Source organism: Nestor notabilis, unplaced genomic scaffold (assembly GCF_000696875.1).
Source record: "Nestor notabilis isolate BGI_N333 unplaced genomic scaffold, ASM69687v1 scaffold7191, whole genome shotgun sequence".
In the NCBI taxonomy this organism is placed as follows: domain Eukaryota; kingdom Metazoa; phylum Chordata; class Aves; order Psittaciformes; family Psittacidae; genus Nestor; species Nestor notabilis.
Window position 1 is genome coordinate 34234 of NW_009913459.1, and position 19071 is coordinate 53304.

The 19071-nt window shown below is 43.8% G+C and overlaps 2 protein-coding genes across 2 annotated transcripts in view; both read right to left on the reverse strand.

Moving 5' to 3' along the window:
* Positions 1–11929: 11929 nt before the first annotated feature.
* Positions 11930–13841, reverse strand: LOC104412479 (ly6/PLAUR domain-containing protein 3-like). The gene is made up of 3 exons (XM_010023214.1): positions 13787–13841; positions 12846–12962; positions 11930–12135 (listed from the first exon to the last, which is right to left on the reverse strand). The coding sequence occupies exons 1-3, from the start codon at positions 13839–13841 to the stop codon at positions 11930–11932; spliced, it is 378 nt and encodes a 125-aa protein (XP_010021516.1).
* A 566-nt stretch (positions 13842–14407) lies between these two features.
* TACC2 (transforming, acidic coiled-coil containing protein 2) overlaps positions 14408–19071 on the reverse strand; it is a 42298-nt gene continuing 37634 nt past the window's right edge. The window contains exons 12-15 of the mRNA XM_010023215.1: positions 17541–17701; positions 16731–16837; positions 15529–15649; positions 14408–14968 (exon numbers count right to left, since the gene is read on the reverse strand). Of these exons, the coding sequence (XP_010021517.1) occupies positions 14903–14968; positions 15529–15649; positions 16731–16837; positions 17541–17701 (455 nt within the window). The 3' untranslated portion in view covers positions 14408–14902. The remainder of the gene's footprint in view (positions 14969–15528; positions 15650–16730; positions 16838–17540; positions 17702–19071) is intronic.

The window sequence follows — 19071 nt, forward strand, 5'->3', positions numbered from 1 at the left end:
ATTCTGTAATTCCATGATTCTAGGTGGGGAACCAGCTCCCAGGTTCAGCCCAGGTTCGTACTGGAGACAGCCCCATCCCTTACACTTGTACAGCACCAAGCACATCAAGGCTTGGCCGCGCCTGGCTGGGCTCGGGCTGGTGATGGCTACCATGAGGGTGATGTGTGTTCAACAGATGATTGCTTTCACAGGATGCAGTAGAAAAGGCCAGTGCATGATGTATTTATCAGGAAGTGTTACTTCTGGGAACAGTAAAATAATGTCACACCTAAAGAAGAGGGATCTACAAACCAGTCTGAGCTGAGGGATGCAGCACGCAGCACGCTAAATACTGGGTCAGGTTCCTCGGTGTGATCTCCAGGGTTGCTGAGGATCAGGGTTCATTTCAAGCTGGAATGTCTGCTCTTTGCTGGATGAACAACCAGCAGACAGCCCAGGCCCCCGGGAAGAGGTTTATTTGCAAATCCCGGGTACCATCTGCTGGTGGGCGATGGGAGCGCTGCCTCCTGCCCCACCGCAAACCCCGTCACTTTACCGGCAGGTTGATTTCATCACATCGGAACCTGCTCATAAAATTCAAACTCCACAGTAAAGAAGTTCATCGACTGACAAGATCATTATAGACATAAACCAATGGGCGAACTATTCAGCATCTTAAATTAGGGGAGATGCCGTCGTCAACAGATTTCAAGCCTGATTTTTGTCAAGTAACGCAATACAAAGACACATACAGTGATGTTATACGCAAGCTGATGCATGTGGAAGGATTTACCCAAGAGCTTCGAGGCATCTGACAGCAGTTTGATGCTGGTCAAAGCATCAAACAATCCCAAACCCAAATAATCCCAAGCCACTCCCTGGATTTGTCACCATGGTAGTCCTCACCCCAAGGAGTGCTCCCAGACCTCAGCAGCATCTCTGTTTCATCTGTCCAGCAGATGTAGCTGAGCAAACTCCTGACTTCATGATGGGCTGACACCTGTGATACAGAGGAAAAAGAACTATTTCCAAAGCATATAAAAGAAATGCTCCTATTTTGTAACCAGAACTTACAAAATAAGTCTAAAAGGTAATTGTAATAGTTAAATAGGAATGGGGGGAGGACTCTGGTTACTAGCAGCTGTTTGCCAATGAAACATTCCCCGGCATTTGGAAAACCATTTTGAGGAAACCTCAAAAGATCTTTTCCCATTACCAGGCTCCAGAAGGGGTGTTAGGTTTCCTATTATTGTAAGCAAAGCACGGGAAGCCTGATACCCTGCGTGGGAGCCAGATGCCAGGCCAAGCCCTGGCAGCAGCTGAGGAACAGTTGAGCAGTGACCAAGCGCTGTTGCCAGTTGGATGAAAGAAGGAATTTCTGAGAAAAAGGAGTTTTCATAAGGAATTCGAAGAGGAGTTGGATGATATGAATATAAATGAGTGGTGTCCTGATTATTTTAGTGTATGGAGGGGAAAAGAGCAGGGAGAGGGAATGTTTTAATGATACTGAAGAGACCAAAGTGACTGAGAGTAACAAGAGAGGGGCTGAGGAGAGGGATGAGATGTTCTCCAGAATGAATGGCTGTTAATGCCCTAAGTAATTCCAGGGAAAACAGAGAAAGAGGGAAGAGAGGATGTGTGAGATGGTCTGAGCTGGAAGTGAGGTGTTTGTCTGAGGGGTTTCTAAATCCTCAGGTGGAAGATGCTTTAACCTTGTTTCTAAAACACAATATTCCATTCCCAGGACCAAATATACGACCCCATGTAAAAAAACCTGCCTGGTTTTCTGATATCATCAGAATTTATTTCCTCAATTTAAATGTCATCAGTATGAAAAGGTAACACAGATACCTCAGTTGTTCAGCCTCTTGGGTGGTATCAGTGAGAACCTGTATTTGTCCATATATTCCTTGCACTTATATATGATTTTCCAGAAGGACTGATCTCTTTTTACTCGAACATGAAAGTTCCTCTAATATCCCTCCTGTTTGGGAAGCATCAGGCAGCTGTGAAGTAAAAAGAAGTGATTGCTAATGATCCTAATCAGTCAGTTCTCTATTGCTGTTTGATATCTTGCTCCATCAAAGGAACAAATCATGAACGTGCAAATTAAGTGTCATTTAAGGACACTTAGATCTTAACAGAATGGGACTGCAGATGGAATTGTGGTGTCTTTGATTCCTAATTTTCAAACTTCCTGTCAATCGTTGTCATTGATGCCATTAATTGGATGTGCAAAATGAGGTTTCCAAAGCAGATAACTGAATAAATCATATAAGGCAAATACAAATACATGAGAGACACTAACAATCTCTGTCTGCAAAAGCAGTCTATCTATCTGGCTGCTGCTTGCCAAGAGGTTTTGGTACTCTGATAATTCAAGAAAACTGTTAAAACTTGAAATATTTATGTGTTACTTCTAGTTTAAATATTGGAAACCTGGAGAGGGGCTTTGGACAAGGGATGGAGGGACAGGACAAGGGGAATGGCTTGAACCTGCCAGAGGGGAGGTTGAGATGAGCTCTGAGGCAGCAGCTCTTCCCTGTGAGGGTGCTGAGGCGCTGGCACAGGGTGCCCAGAGAAGCTGTGGCTGCCCCATCCCTGGCAGTGTTCAAGGCCAGGTTGGACACAGGGGCTTGGAGCAACCTGCTCTAGTGGAAGGTGTCCCCGCCCATGGCAGGGGTTGGAGCTGGATGAGCTTTAAGGTCCCTTCCAACCCTTGTACTGTGATTCTGTGATTCTATGCACTATCAAGCCAAGAGGACTCGCTTCATGCCTGTCATCAATATTTGTTTTCATGTTGCTTTCATGTGCTGCAGCAAGGCAATAAACATGATAATCTTTTGCAGTTCTCTCACTCTGGAGATGCTGTGTGTGAGGCTCTCCTGATGAGAGACACAGAAACTAAACCCCTGAACAGGAAAGTAAAGTCAGATCTGGTCTATGGTGAAAATGTCATTCAGTTGTCAAGGTCTCTACAGTAGGTAGACATGTGCGATAGACACCTCCATCCTCCACAGCAGAGCTGTAAAATGGCCTAACTGTTCTTCAGCCCATCAAGAGGTTTTGCAGGTACTCTAACGACAAGCTATGCAAAAATGGGCTCATAAACTAATTCAGTCATTAGGATAAGCTGAGGGTTTATCTGAATCTGACCTCTGGATTCAAAGCGTTTCCATTGGTACCTTCACACTATAGATCAGCTCATCCTTTGTAGTGAGATATTAGTGCAGATCAAGACAGTTTGACAATATATAGATTTTTCTGCTGCTGCTGCTTGTTTTTCTTCTTTTTAATTCAATCATTTTTTAATTCAAAAGAGCTTTCAGAACCAAGACGTTGCATCCCTCCTAGTCAGGACCTGAGATGCTGAGAGAAAGGCAGGGATTACTTTTCCTGCTTGGATACAGATTTGTAGACTCCTTTCATTCCTGGGCTAGCTTTATCACCATAACAGAGTTATACTATATCATTGCATACATAAAATTATATGCCTTGGCTATCTTGAGGGAACAGCTTGGCTGCAGGATTGGATGTATTGCTAAGGAACCGGTCCAGCTGAAAGCACTTCATGGATGCTCAGCAGCAAATGACTGGCCAGCGCAGCTCCTGCTGCCTGCCAGCCCTGTGGCGGTGATGGGCAAGTGAAAACTGGTTATTACTGCCATAAATGTCCCTCTGTGGCATTGTGGTTGGTTTTGCTGTGTGCAGTTCCCTTGCCATCGGTGAGATCATTGGGCTTTGCATGGGTTAATGCATTGCTTTGTGTATGCTGCTATGTTTAAAAGCAATTAAAAAGCTGAGCGACACCACAGAGCACGCTCCCGTGAGCCTCTACTCATCAAGGTGGTACCTTCAGCTAACTGCAGGAGCATTGATTCCACTGAGATACACAATTCCAGTTCAACTGTAGTATTGGAATGATACTTTATGGTCAAAAAATACTACGAAGCAAATAGCTCTTCCTGAGAACTACCTCAATTCGGTGGCTGAAAGCTCTTTTCGTTTTGTCCTGGCTGGAAGCCTTGATTATGTTCTGTAAAGGCTCCAGTTTCTGTACCACCCTCCTCCTTCCCAGCCCTATTTCTCTGGGTTTTTATCACAGCCCAGTGCCGAGGATTAGCAAATCAAACATGTAGCCAGCACCTCTGGAGGTTTGTTAATGTACCCTGGCCTTCCTTAGGTGTGAGAAGCAGGGCTGCTCCCATTTCATAGAATCATAGAATGGTTTGGGTTGGAAGGGATCTTAAAGCTCATCCAGTTCCAACCCCCTGCCATGGGCAGGGGCACCTTCCACTAGAGCAGGTTGCTCCAAGCCCCATTCATTTGAAGATAATGCAGTATGATGCTGGTCTTTGACATGAATTGCAGCCAATATTCCAGAGTACGATGCATCACAACCCACCACAGCCAAACCTCCACCAAAATCATGCTTGAATGGTCTTCCCTAACAATTGATTCTGTGATAAAAGGAAAACATTGCATTAAAGTCCTAATACTTGGATCAGGGAAAATAAAGTGCAATTTCCAAGGAATATCTTCTCTCAGGTCACTGTTTCTGACATGGACCAGAATCTTCTGTGATCTTCTGCGTGTAGGTGAGAACGAGTTCCTTTGGATGGGGTTTCTGGGTACCTAACCTTAGAGAAGAAAAAAAGAGGAGGAAAACTTAAATACTAAATGTTTTCACATCTGCAGAAGGACTTTTGTGCCTGTTTCCTTTTCCAGATTCCTCAGTTGGCCTCAGTAAAATTGCACGCCCAACCTCAAACCTCAAACCTTCCCTCACCTCTGCCTTTAGTCTGTCACCACTGCAAGAGCATTATCCAAGGCTAAACGTAGTTGTACCATTCCTTTTCTATTGTAAATTTCTGGTGTTTCAATATGCAATTCTTCTATTTTTCCACAAACAGCAAAACCATAAGGTGTGTTCGTGTTACCTGTCCAGAGCGGAGGCCACAGTGGTACCTACATCTGAGGAGCTCATCCTGTGCGTGCCAGCCCCACTGTACTGCCTGGAGACACCACCATGCCTCAGCTAAGGGGCTGAAGATGAGTCTTCTGTTGACTAAGTAGAAGTCCACTGATTAGGTGACAGCCCAAGGAGTTTCTTTTGTGAATTATGCAGCAACGCAGTGAAGGTGATCTTTGGAAGAATAAAGAACGGGTGCGCTGATGCTCAACAACTCCCACAATGAGCCCCTGATTTGGCACTGCAGCCGCTTCAGGCTTCTCATGCAGAACTAGGAGTCTAATCTGATTTAAAATGCATCCAAACTCCCAGCAGCATCCGGCAGGGAAGCAGGACAAAGCTGACATCCAGACGGCCGGCTCTGAGAGGGGACCTGGAGCAGAGACAGGGCTGAGACACCTGAGGGTTGGTGTCTGTCTGCAGGCACCTCGCTTCTACCAGGGCAAGCTTCCAATGGCAGCAACATCACTAAACCTTGACCTAATTCCAGGCACCGGCTCCAATCCCATTTCCTCTGCTTGACTGGGGCTTGTGGCCACCTCGACCTCAGTTTCCCAGTTATGAAAACAGCATGAATGAAAACGCTTCTGTGGCTGCTGGGCAAAACTAGAGCAAAACTGCTGAAGGGAAATAAAAGAGAGAACTATTTTAAGCTCTGTGGCTGACTCCTTATTTCTGGAGAGCAGAGCAGCCCGCAGGCCATCTGTCTCCTGGTAAACTGGTCTCTGAGGCTGGGCACAGACACATCCTCAAGCACACCATGACTTAGAAACCAGCTCCAGGATGGGGAGGACTGTTCCATTTGCTGGCTCAGGACACCCCGGCTTGTAATCCTCTCTTCATCCTCCAAGCTGGAAGAAAGGATTTGCCCCAGATAGCTTGGGTTCATTGTGCAGTCTGGAGCCAAGGTCTGGATAAGCATGAAAAGCTTTGGATAAGCCATGTTAAAGTGAAGGTCAGATGAGATCACTGCACTGCTGATCCTTCATGAGCAAGGGATCTTTTTCAGTTTCCGCAAGGGATCCTGACTTTTGGGCGGACAGAAGATGGCTTTTTCAGGGACTGCTTCTCTCTAATGTTAACAGGAGGTGTCAAACTGGAATTTTCTTTCCATCCCCTACCTGTCACCATCCTCAGAAGAGTCTCATCAAGGCCAGCTTTAAAAGCCTTCTTGGCTTGCACAGCTCCTAAAATATCACAGATGAAATTGCCAGCAATTGGTGAAAACTGCTTTGACTGCAAACCCACCCTCATCTCGGAGCACTGCTCCCTAGACACACATGCAGATTTTCACACACTTATCCATCTCGGGGTTTGACCCTGTGGCTGTGCTGGGATTCAGAGGAAGATCTACTAAACGTGTAAAAACTCAACAGAGCGGAGCTGCATCGTGAAGATGCTTTAGAGCAGAAACTCCTCCGTGTCCCACACCTCGGGGAGAGCTATAACCAAACCAATGGGACAAGCCATTGGGTTTCATCTGCTGCTCAAACAAATGCAAAGCAGCCTCGTAGATGTCTCCTCCTACATGGATTACAGGAATGCAAATAAACCCTCTGCCAGTGCCCCAGGGGCACAGCCCTGCTCAGATGACTTCCCAATGCACATTTTTCCTGGCTCAGTTAACTGCCCTGCTCAGGGATTTGCTCCATCCTGGTAGCTGGTTTGCTCTTTCCAGAGTCATATTCATTGAAACTGAATATTTAACAAAACCAGACATGTTTATCCAGTATGAGGAGTTGTAGTTGGCTGGGGGAGTGTGGAAACTTCAGTGATGGAGGCTGCCAAATCCTCATAAGCACCGTTAATGGTACAGTGCAAAAGAAATGTCCAGAAAGACAGCTCCCAAAAGTAAAGCTTAATCCTTAGAAGGACTAAGTGAGGGGAGAGATGAAGGCAGGGGTTGTCACTAGCTGCTCTTCCTTGCCTATGTACAGCCGGTGGTGGCACCTTTCAAAGATGCAGTGAATCAGAGGTGAGACCAAAGCACTCAGGCTATTTCATACTGCAAAGATGCTCATTTCTCTTCTGTGACAGTGGATTGCTCTAAAAGTGTGTCTTAACCCCGCCTCTGCAGCCCCAGCGACGCTCCACTCTCACAACTGACTGTGATTTAAGTGCGTCTGGCTTCAAACAGAGCTTCTGGGTTTCTGGCACGTCTGCTGGTGGGGTGGGAGCTGTTCTCCTGATGGCTGATACAGGCCTTAGCCATTAAGTCGTCATCTGCTCAGCATAATGTAAATTAAAGCAAAATATGTCATGCTGATAAAGGCTGAGACTAGTAATCATCATAGAGCTGGGAGAGGCAACTTAGAGATTATTGTGCTATGTCATTCCAGAGACACATATATATGAGAACTTGAAACCAATAAATACACACTTTTGGAAATCTTTTCATTTGATGAAAAGCTGCAAAAGGGGGTAAGAACAAGCTGCTAAAGGGAGATGAACATCCTCAGGATCAAAAGAACACATCTCAAAAGCCAGTTCTGAAGACACGGACCTGTTTGCACTGAGAATCAGAAACTGAGGGTGCATTGCTTAAAATAAGATGACACATCTCAAACGAAGACAATAGGAATCAGTGAATGCATCTGAACACTTGAGTTTTGGCCAAGTCTCTGCCAGTGTTCAAACACCTTCCAAACTTGAGTGTTTTAAGCAAAAGATGGAAACCATTTTGGTGAGGATGAAGGGCTGGAAGTCTTCAGAAAAGGGAAATGACTTCAGGTGAGAAATTCCCTTCACCTTTCAAACATCATCTCATGCTTACAAGTGTTCTGAGCTAGCATCTAGAAGGGTAGGTCTTGAATGAAATATTGCCTGCTGGGCTAGATCAGGCTGCTAGAAGAAGTATAAGCAATTTCAGTGTAGTGCACTGCTTCACAGTGTTAAGTGTGGAGCAGAGTTGTCCAGAGAAGCTGTGGCTGCCCCATCCCTGGCAGTGTTCAAGGCCAGGTTGGACACAGGGGCTTGGAGCAACCTGCTCTAGTGGAAGGTGTCCCTGCCCATGGCAGGGGGTTGGAGCTGGATGAGCTTTAAGGTCCCTTCCAACACAAACCATTCCAGGGTTCTGTGATTCTATGGAAGTGCTCAGCCCCATCCTCCCACTCTCATTCCTCTGCTTTAGTTTTGCTCCAGAAAAGTGAATTATGTGTCTCCCTTGGAAACCTGTCCCTATGGCAACGCATAGGACCATCTTGTTGCAGACATGCCAGCACTTTGACAGCCCCTTCTTTTTGTGACACTTCTGGTAACACCCTGAGGTTGTCAGAAAGATGATGTGAGACCAACTGTGTCCAACATACCAAGAACTTGGTTTTGCAGTCTGCAGCTTTTAGCAATTCCAGCTCCTGAACTCTCAGCCTGTGTATCACGACTGCAATTCTATCTGAAATGCGTTGCAAAATCTGTTTGCCTTCCTCAGCAAAAATCCACAACCTCAAATGAGATGTTTTTAACAAGACCTACTTTCCATAAAGCCCTCTGCCAAGCACCACATGCTGCTCCTGTGGTTTGTGCTAAGCTGAATCCCCGAGTGGCTTTTCCCTTGTTTTATTCGGATGCTGATGAAGTTTACTTGTACCTACTCCCCCAGCATGATGAATTCCTAACTGCATTCTTTGTACACACTGCTACTTGTATTAACAGTTATCACTTCTTTCCACTCTGTTGTGAGTAAATATCCTACATGGAAGCACATCATAAATTACCAATTAAAAATGCCCTTTGTGCTGCTGGCTCTGGATGATAAGAGGGAGTGTGTTTGGGTGTGTATGTGGGTGATAACCTTGAGCACCATGAACTGCAGTAAGGACTTCTGATTTCAAAAGCATAAAACTACCTCCAAGGGCCATCACCAGCCACAACCAACAGCCCCAGACTACATCCTAAACATCTATGAGGTCCATAAAGGGTAAAAGCCTTTGGAGTGATGCTCACAGTTAGATCTGTCACGGCTGGGCTTTGACAAAGACATGATGGCACAAGGTACAAGGGTGTTGTTTGATTTAACCCCTGTAGAACAGAGCCACACGACTATCACTTCACATGAAGAGAAAGGTTAAAAAGAAACTGCTCTGTGACCCCAAGAAGTACTTAAAACTTTTTTCATTAAATAGCTCAGCCAGTATTGAGGGAAATCTTTGATCTAGATTTTAAAGCTCACGAGCTTACAGAATTGCTTATTCCTTAACAAGAACAAGACACAACTTGGAACTTTGCTCTCGCTGTGGGAAAGTCAAGCCTGGATGAAGATCAACACAAATTACATGATACACTTGCATGTCTGCTCTTTGAGAAAGGGCAGGGGCACTTTGTCAGATCTGCCCTCCTGGTAGGTCCCAGAGGCTCTCGCTGTCTTTGAGAAGACTGGGAAAATAAGGAAATGCTGTCTGCTCTGCCAAAACCAAGAGGATATAATGAGAAACCATGGAAAATATGATTGGGGGCTGCCTGTAAGTCTTACAAGTTGTAACAGAGACAACGGGGATGGCTTTAACCTGCCAGAGGGGAGACTGAGATGAGCTCTGAGGCAGAAGCTCTTCCCTGTGAGGGTGCTGAGGCGCTGGCACAGGGTGCCCAGAGAAGCTGTGGCTGCCCCATCCCTGGCAGTGTTCAAGGCCAGGTTGGACACAGGGGCTTGGAGCAACCTGCTCTAGTGGAAGGTGTCCCTGCCCGTGGCAGGGCTTGGACCTGGATGAGCTTTAAGGTCCCTTCAACCCAAACCAGTAGGGGATTCTCTGATGATTCTATGATTTTCTCACTTAGAAATTACAAATCTCTTGCTTTGCAGATCCTTTCTTGAAGGTGAGAGGGTAACGTTAAATTCAAACCCGGTACTTACCCAACTGGTGCATCACAGTGATTCAACTCACGATAAAGAAGTCCTGTCATTTTCTGTTGCAGCAGAAGGCATTTCATTATCAGTTTCTGCTCCTTTTGTTCCAACTGTCTGTCAGCATTAAGGAAGACAGAGTATGCCACTGCGCCGGGAATGATTAGATTCTAGAATAACCAAACTAAAGACAATCCCTTTCTACTTTACATATGACTGGGAGTTGCTCTGCACAGACATGGCAATGGAAACTTTAAGATATTTTCTGTATTTCTAAGAGAGTTTAACAAATATTCCTTCTTTTTTGTCCCAAGCACATTTTTTTCTGCGCTTGTCTTCCTGTTAGTGTTTATGCCAAGAACCATTGTGAAACCCCTTCAACATCATCCATCCATCCATAAATATGGTTTATCATTTCTAGGTCTATACATGCACTTCAGGTTCATCATTGGGCAGGAAAAATGTCAGCCCTGTAAAGGCAAATGTTATGTGCTGGGTGGCAGAATCGACCCGAGGCGGTGGGAGGCTGAAGATCTGAGTCCTGGCTGCTGTCAGGAGTAACAGATGGTGTTTGTCAAGAGGATAGAGCCTCACCTTCCTATTTCATCAGGGAAATATCACAGTAAGAAGACTATCAACATTCACTATTTCATCTTACAGATTAAAGAAATACAACCCACAGAAAAAGAAGCTGGAATTCCTGCTAGTGGGAAATCCCACATGGAAGATGCAGTTTTGTTTATCAAGAGACATTCTCAGCCATCACATGCATTTTATTTTCTCGTTAAGGAAGTGCACTGAGCATAGACAGAGATGACATTCAATATGGCTTTATCATTACACAACACTTAGAAAAGAAAGACATAATCCTGCAGCAGAGCAGTTTGAAGGAACCAGTTCAAGCTGAGATGAAACGAAAAACACTCAAACCAGCTTAAGTGGATTTTATACAGATATTTAAGTCTAAATTAACATTCTCAGCCAAGATCTGCTGCATTGTTGCAATCTTTATATTCAACAGCTTCATCAGACTTGCGCCTAACAACTAAGTATAGACCAGAACTGCCTCGTCTGAGAGCCCATTTGAACAAAGCCCCAGAAGAATAATAGTCCCAGTCTCAAGCCACAATCTACGTGGGATGATGGAAGGATCCATGTAGAGGAACAAGTACAAAGAAACAAAGACAGTTTGGTCCATGTGACAGGCAACAGCTAAGGCAGGCTGGGGTTATGGTCTATGTGGAGGTTTCACTGATTTCACTTGAAGCAGCTCTCTAGAGTTTGCAGCCTTCATAACATCTCTGTGAATGTGCAGGATTCTGTGACACACTGCCTTGTCAAAGAATTGTACCCAAAAAAAGTCACAACACAAAAACTAGTAGAAAAAGCTACTTTGCCACGTATTTTGTGAGTTCCATAAACTTGACAACCAAAACTTTTCCCAAATGGACATCTAAAACTAGAACTCGAAAGACCACCTCTACTTCAATTACACCAGCTGGACTTTAAGCCAGTCCTGTGCGTATTCTGTGCCAGAGATTAGACCAGATCATCACAGATGGACATTAAAATCTACAAATATCACTCACCTGCTTGTCTGTCTCCCCGAGTTCTGAATGAAAGGAGGTACCACCCTGCTCTCCAGCATCACAGACCCAAGACCCTGCTTAGTGCTAGCACATTGTGTGGGATGTCACTTCTCGTTTTGCCTTTTCAACATTACTACTTCGGAGGACCACCTGCCTACTAGCTACAGATACACTGTGCTTGAAAATTGTAGCTTGTTTTGAATGTCTGCCAACAGTAAACAGCATTTGGAAGATATTGGTCCTTTGCCCTACTACAAGGCTACTTGCAGCTAAGATTTCTCCTTCCCTAAAGAGTAGGAAAATGTGAGATATTCATACAATCAATCCCTTGCTTTAAACAAGAAGAGGGCTGCGTTTCTTACATATAGGTCAAGACATATTTAGCAGATGGAGCAACTTTTATCTGGACATCTGTCAGGTCTGCCTACTGCTTTTTGCCTACGAAGAAATGGTCATGGAGTAACATGGAGTACATGGAGTGAAGTGATTAGGAAATATAAACATCCCTTTCTAAGAAGGCAGACTTGTTGCTTCAGGAGACTCATTCCTCCCTCATGTCAGCTTCAACAGTGGGTGCCACAGCAATGTAAAGACGAGGAGAGAGAAGTAGCTCGTGGAGGTGGTGACCCTTGAAGCCAGGCTCTTTGCATTGCAGTTGTTTGAGTAGCAGCACTGAACGCTCACTCCAGGCGCTTTGGATCCATCCCTCTTTGCCCGCTCGCAGAAGGACCTGAACGAACAGGACTTCATAATGCCACCTAGAACAGAGCCACAGTGAACCAAAAGGACCTTCATGGTCATGGTCACCCACTCCTCTTTGCATCTCCTCAGCACGAATCTGACCATCCAACACTGAGCAACAGTGTTAGGTTTGGCCATTCCTTAGAAGTCAATGGATAGAGCTGCATCAGCTTACAGCACACTAACCAGCTCCCACTGAAGTTAAATAACTAATTTATCTTAGATGCAACTGCTGCAGCTTAAATACATCTGAACATGCTCAAGTGCAGTGCCTTATTAGCTTCTTTTCCTTCCTAATTTCCAGGCAAGCCCTTTAACTTCTAAAGTCCTTATAAACAACAGATTTAAGTAAGAAGTGGGTAATACTTAAACTGTTTTTTTACAGCTTTCACATAGTGTGGATACAGCACATTGAGGCACATCATACTCAGTGGGATTTTGTATCACATTAAAATTAGGGATTGAGATTTATTAACAGGGTTTCATAGAGTCCTAGAATGGTTTGGGTTGGAAGGGACCTTAAAGCTCATCTAGTTCCAACCCCCGGCCATGGGCAGGGACACCTTCCACTAGAGCAGGTTGTTTATTTATTAATAGGATTTATTTTAAGAGAAACATTTCCCTTTGTTTTTCTCCTTAGCTTATATATACTCTTCTCTTTCCAACACTGATTAGTTATTTCTACTATTAAACACGTAATGAGTCTGAACTGTTGGCGACTACTTACTTGCTTGTCCTCTAATGATTGCGCACGCATCTGAATGCCCTGGACATTGCTGAGTTCCTTGTCTGTTACAGTCTTCATCACTAGAACCTACACAGGTGTAACACTGCAGTGCTTCACCTGTCATTAAGGAGAAAAAGACCACTTGTAACAGTAGGGTACTGAGTTTACCAAAAATATCTTAAATGTTAAGCTACACAGTCTTCCTAATTTTCTTTGAATAACATGGAAAAAAATGCAAAAAGGTTTTAAAAAATCCAAAGATTTGCAAATCCTCCTAATTTTTCTTTTTTAGAGGTGGTCCAGATACTGATTTTAAAGATTAAAATAAAATCAGCCATATATTATGTAGTTGTTACAATTACACTTAAAATAATATGAGAACTTATATTATTACTTCTGTAATTGCATCCACACCTTCTCGTAACACTTTCAGAGCAGAGGCCACTGTAATGAGTTGGAGCATCATGTTTCCCCCTTTCCCCTCCATGATCTTTGGTCCATAGTACCATAAAAAAGGATATTTTAAACACAAAAAAATCTTACTATGATCCAGATTTCATTTTCTCCCAAAGTATGAATTCAGCTGGAAGGCACAAGAGTGCACTTCAAGTTTTGCTTTTGCTTAAACATCACAATCGTAACTCAATCCTCTTTTTCTTGGTTCCAACTACATGGTAGTTTCAAAGGCAAGCATGAATTTGAAATCTATTTCAAATACCATACTCGAAACTTGCAGAGCAGAAGGCACGCTTCCTGCTGTTAACATAGATATTGATGTTGACATTACACAGCAGAGGTGATATTCTGAGCTGCTAACCACATCCACAAAATAATCTCAAACCAAACAAAGCCAGGAGAGAAAGCCCAGAACAGCAAAGAGGCTCAGCCATGCCTGAAGTCGGAAATGAACTAAAAAAGGAAAGAAAAGGTTGTTGACTTACTTTTGAGTACAAAAAGGCAGCTGACAAGAACCAGGCTGAAGACTGTCCACATCATGGAGATACAAGAGATGCACCATTAAGCAAAGCAAGCAGTTTGTTTGCTATTAAAGCCTTAATGCTTCTCTTACATATCTAATCCTCTGCAGAGGATAACTTACAGGATAAAGAGGTGTCCAAGAATGCTACTTATCGAGCTTATTCTGGTTGTACTGCTAAGCACACGTACTTCATCTCCACAAACCCAGCAGGCAAATGCTTCCAGGGGCAGGAAGAAGAAAATGCGTTCACCTTTCAGTGATAGATGTCACTGCCTTTGACTTGTGCAAACAGCCTCATCACATCTCCCTGTGGGATTTGCTGGATCAGGGTCAGAGCATTAAATATTTTGGAGGATTAAGTTTGTTCTTGAGACCTTGAGTGGTCCAAATCTAGCATATACATATATATTTATAGAGAGAGCAAGATACTGACACAGATATGTACACATAAGTGGGATATTCTTGTGCCCCACAGAGTGCTCCAAGCAGTGAGTGACCCCCGAAGTGCTTTCTGCAAAGGAATTCATTAATCAGAGCTGCGCAAGAAGTAAGTGAAGTCCATAAACCAGAACCATTCTCATCTTCAACTTTCAACGAAAAAATTTATTTACAATAGAGAATTTCATTTCAGTGACATGCATTTCCTTTTTTTTTCTTCCATTTTTAATTTTATTTTACAAATCAGCAAATGCAGATAAAGTTTATGCTCCTTAAGGCAAGAGTCCCCATGCAAGTAATACATGTTTATATTAAATCCAAAAGACATCCAACATGGGAACTCATGTACAAAGGGAAGGCTAGGATCAGCAATTTGTAATTAGAGAACTTGACAATCTCCCTGATACAGGAACTTTGAGATCAACTTGCTATGAATTATACTATGAAAATGCAAACAATAGCAAGAAATTCTGATAGTCATCTGAGTACTGCATACAATTAAATCAACTTTATTTAGAAAGAAAATACAGTAGTGCATACGAAAAAGTGAAAATATAACCTGTCCACATAAATGTATGGACATCAGTGTGCCAATGGTCATATTGCACTCAATATTGAAGTCCAGAAATTTGGTTAGAAGTTAGCTTTTCCCCATTTTGGCAATCAGTTCATCACAGATCTTTGTTAATTCTTCTATCTCTTTGTTCTGGAAAATAAAAGGCATTATTAAGTATCTGGGAGAAGTTGGGATAATGAAGTTTTCTCCAGTCCTGAAACAGAATATCTGTACATATAGAGAGACATATGTACATATATTTTTTTATATATATATATATACATAGTGAGCTACCTATAGTGCATTCAAACACTATGCATATTTCCATATGCATCTCCTCTGCCTTCATAACAATTCAGCACTAAAGCAGACAGCTTTACAGCAGTTATTCCTAGCATACAATAACACCACATAGTGTAAATGTATTTCTAGGCTGCACTTTTAGAGCGTTATTGTCACCCTGTTTTCCAGGGGCTCTAAGCAAGGACGAGCTGTCCTGTACTGAAAACAAGCTCCTTTGCTGTGCTAGAGAACAGGAGATATAAACAGGGATTTCCTACAGCTCTTTTTGCCCTAAGCTGTACAGATCTATGTATCTGATCATGTTGTCTGTGTTAACAGGGGAGGCACATAAGCCAGCACTGGAATTACATGTTTCACTTAATTTTGGTCACGCTGTTCTGCATTAAAAAAGCTGAATGGCTGTTTACCTTTTGTTCCAGTGTTCTTTCCAATGCATCCACTTTGAGCTGCTCTTTACGAAGGCTGGCCTGGTACGCTGCTTGCTCTTGCTGAGCCTTGCCTCTCACCTGTGCAATTTCAGCATTGGCTCTAGAAAAACACAGATTTGTGTCACATCATGTTCTATACAGGGAAGGACAGTGGGTACCAAAGGATGGACCCTGTCTTAACAGATGCATGTCTTGGAAAGTACTGAGAGACTTGTCCCTAGAGGCTTCTCACGACTCCCTCTCTTGCTCAGCAGAGGCTGCAAAGCCTTTTCTTAATGTCTATGTCATCTCCTCCATGCTTCTCTCAGATATCTGTGCTGGGGTCACAGACATCACTTCAGAAGAAGTGTTTTATGGCAGCTTCTAAACATGACCTCCAGATCTTACAGAGCAGGCTCATAACTGGGACAACAGCTGGAAAGCAAATCCAAGTTTTACTTTGTTGTAGGCACTGATCAATCCTAGTGGCATTTTGGAAACATGTCTTGGGTCATGGGGACTGTATATGAGTCCTGAGTGGAATTCCTGGAAATGCTTAACTGCCCGTTACATGGAAGCATACAAAAAAAGTCACCCAGAGCTGCCTCTCTGTGGCTTAAGCCACAACCTAATGTTCTCTCCTTAGGGGTGATTTAAGGAGTTAATATCCATGCACATCTGGCATGATTCTTTTGTATGACTATTCCTTGTCACCCTCAGCACAAGTTGGGCTGACCCAGCCCAGATAACTGGTGTTACTGAGGAGAAACTAATCCTGCACTGAAAGGTCTGAGCTGCACTTACATGTTCTGTTCTGCTGACTGATGCAGGGCACTAACACAGCACAGGGGCAATAGCAAATCTCTGGGGGCAGGAATACTGGCTGCAAGTGCAAATATCTGAGAACAGCCCTCCACCACTGCATAAACCTAGCTAATGGCTTCCTTCTCCTTCTTCCCTGGAAAATACGTTAAAGAAACATGAAGACATTTGATAAAGATAGAAATTTAAGGTGTTCAGTATGATCAGGAGCTGGTAGAAACACCAGCACATCACAGAAATACTCATTATGGTGTTTCATTCCACCCTCCATCCCTGAGCAACCTGTGCTCTGTGCACTGAAGGAGCAGGTTTGGGATACAAGGTCTACCCACGAATACTCCCGCAGCATGAACTGAAGAGAGAGGGGTACAATCACTTACCTGTCCAGTTTTTCCTCAGCGTGAATTTTGAGTGCTTGATACCTCTGTTCTTCCTTCTTCACTCGTGATAAATATTCCTGTGCACATTTCTTTAACACTTCTTCATTCTAAAATGAGAAGATTACATTCAATATAATCCAAGAGGTTGAAGTGGAGGACAGGCACCTATTTGTGGGAGTTACACTCAGATATTTTAAGGGCTTCAGTCTAGCACTGAATAGAATGCTCAGACCAGAAGCCAGCCCTGACATGGGCTCAAGTCATAGAATCCCAGACTGGTTTGGGTTGAAGGGACCTTAAAGGTCACCCAGTTCCAACCCCTGCCCACGGGCAGGGACACCTTCCACTAGAGCAGGTTGCTCCAAGCCCCTGTGTCCAACCTGGCCTTGAACACTGCCAGGGATGGGGCAGCCACAGCTTCTCTGGGCACCCTGTGCCAGCGCCTCAGCACCCTCACAGGGAAGAGCTTCTGCCTCAGGGCTCATCTCAGTGTCCCCTCTGGCAGGTTAAAGCCTGTCCCTACAGGCCCTTGTAAAAAGCCCCTCTCCAGATTATGTGACATCTACTGAAATCACAGTGTCACAGGTGGGAAGAAGGTGCTCCTGTGGAAAATCTCCATCTTTTTAAAGCTATTCCAAAGGGAAAGCACAAATGAGCAGTCATGTTCTCCCTCCCCCAGCACACTGCACTCTAATGCAGTACATCAGATTCAACTGGAAACAAAGTCCTGCTTTCTGTTAAGCAGAACTGGTACACACAAGAGCCTGCTCTGCTTTGGTCTTTGAAGGAAGGGACTTTAACAGGACTCACCTTCCGAAACCCCTCCAATACTTCTTTCATTTTCTCGTATCTCCTGAAAAGATCTGCCAGTGACTTCTCCACTGAGTTCAGATCTGCCAATGCTTGTTCCTTCTCCACTATCAGCTGCTGAACAGTGTGGTGGGAGACAGATTTCTCTCTCTGTTCATCCTCTGTTAGAAAGAAGAGAAGGGGAGGGAAAACAATGATTTCAGAAAGGGTAACAGTAGTAAAAGAACACTGATTCCACTACCATCTATAGTTTCAACTCTACTGTGCTCTATGTTGTGGATTAGCAAGTTTGCAGGGTCCAAACAGAAGTCACTTTTATATAAACACATGATCCTGTTTTGGGAAAAGGGTGCTAAATACAGTATATTTAAGTATTTGGATGTTGGGGGAAAATGTGAATCTCTCTCTGTACTGCTGATTTGTTGCACTCTGAACTCAGCTGTTCTCAAGAGAAAGACTGATGTTGGATTTCCCTCGTTGGCCTGAAGATGCACTAGCTGAAGGACACAACATTCATGCATATTACTAGCACTGGCAATAAATTATGGGCCATTGCTGATACATGCTTGTCATCTCCTGGCATCTCTCCTAATCTTTACAAACAAGGCACTTTGCTTAATGGAATTCAACTTCTAATTCTTCCCTTGGAAAACAGTGTTTTGCCAATTCTCATTCTATAGCAAGTGGCAGAAAGGAAATCTAACACTAGATAGACTTGCCAAGTCCTGGTCTGCAGAAAGCATCTTCCAAGCCTCTCCTGTGTAGAGTTAAATTTGAGGCAGGGACAGTGGGAACAGAAATCCAAATCCATATGGGAGAGAACTTCGCAAAGGAATTGACCTACTAGTAAACTGGAATACCCATCTGACACTGGAAGAAAAGGTCTGGCCTTGCCTTCCAAAATGCTTCATTGTTTGCTTCATACCCTAAAATGTGATTTGTGTGTCCCTCTTTTAAGGGCTACTTTGAAAAGTACTGAAATGAAAACCCATCTACAAAATACAGCAGCTTTATATTACCATTTTCCTTTGTCTGTGATGGAAGCTAAAATAAGGCAAGTTCTCCCACGTGAAAACCACTGGGCATTTCAGGAGCTACAACTTTCATTCAGGCCTTTAATATTTTGAAACATAAAGAACTAAACAAGAGATTACTTTTTTATTTGAACAGAAATCTTAACCTGAATTAAGTATTCCATAGTGCTGCTTGGCTCTGAAACGTCAGAGTTGATACCGTTCATTCCCAAACCGAGATTAACCTCTTCCTTTTGCATATTCAGCCCTTTTATACACCTTTTTCCTAGCCTAACCTGGCCCAGAGCAGCGACGATGCTCATGTTGGCAATGTGCTGTGCTCCTCTGCACACTCTCCGCAGCATCTTGCTTGGACAGAGCCTGACCTGAGGTTATTTTGCTCTATGTGACACAGGAGAATGAAAGGGCCAGAGAAGCTCTCAGGACCTGCACTGGGTTTGTAGCATTGGAAATTGTAACACCTTTATTTTACTGGTGAACAAACACCTTGAACTGAC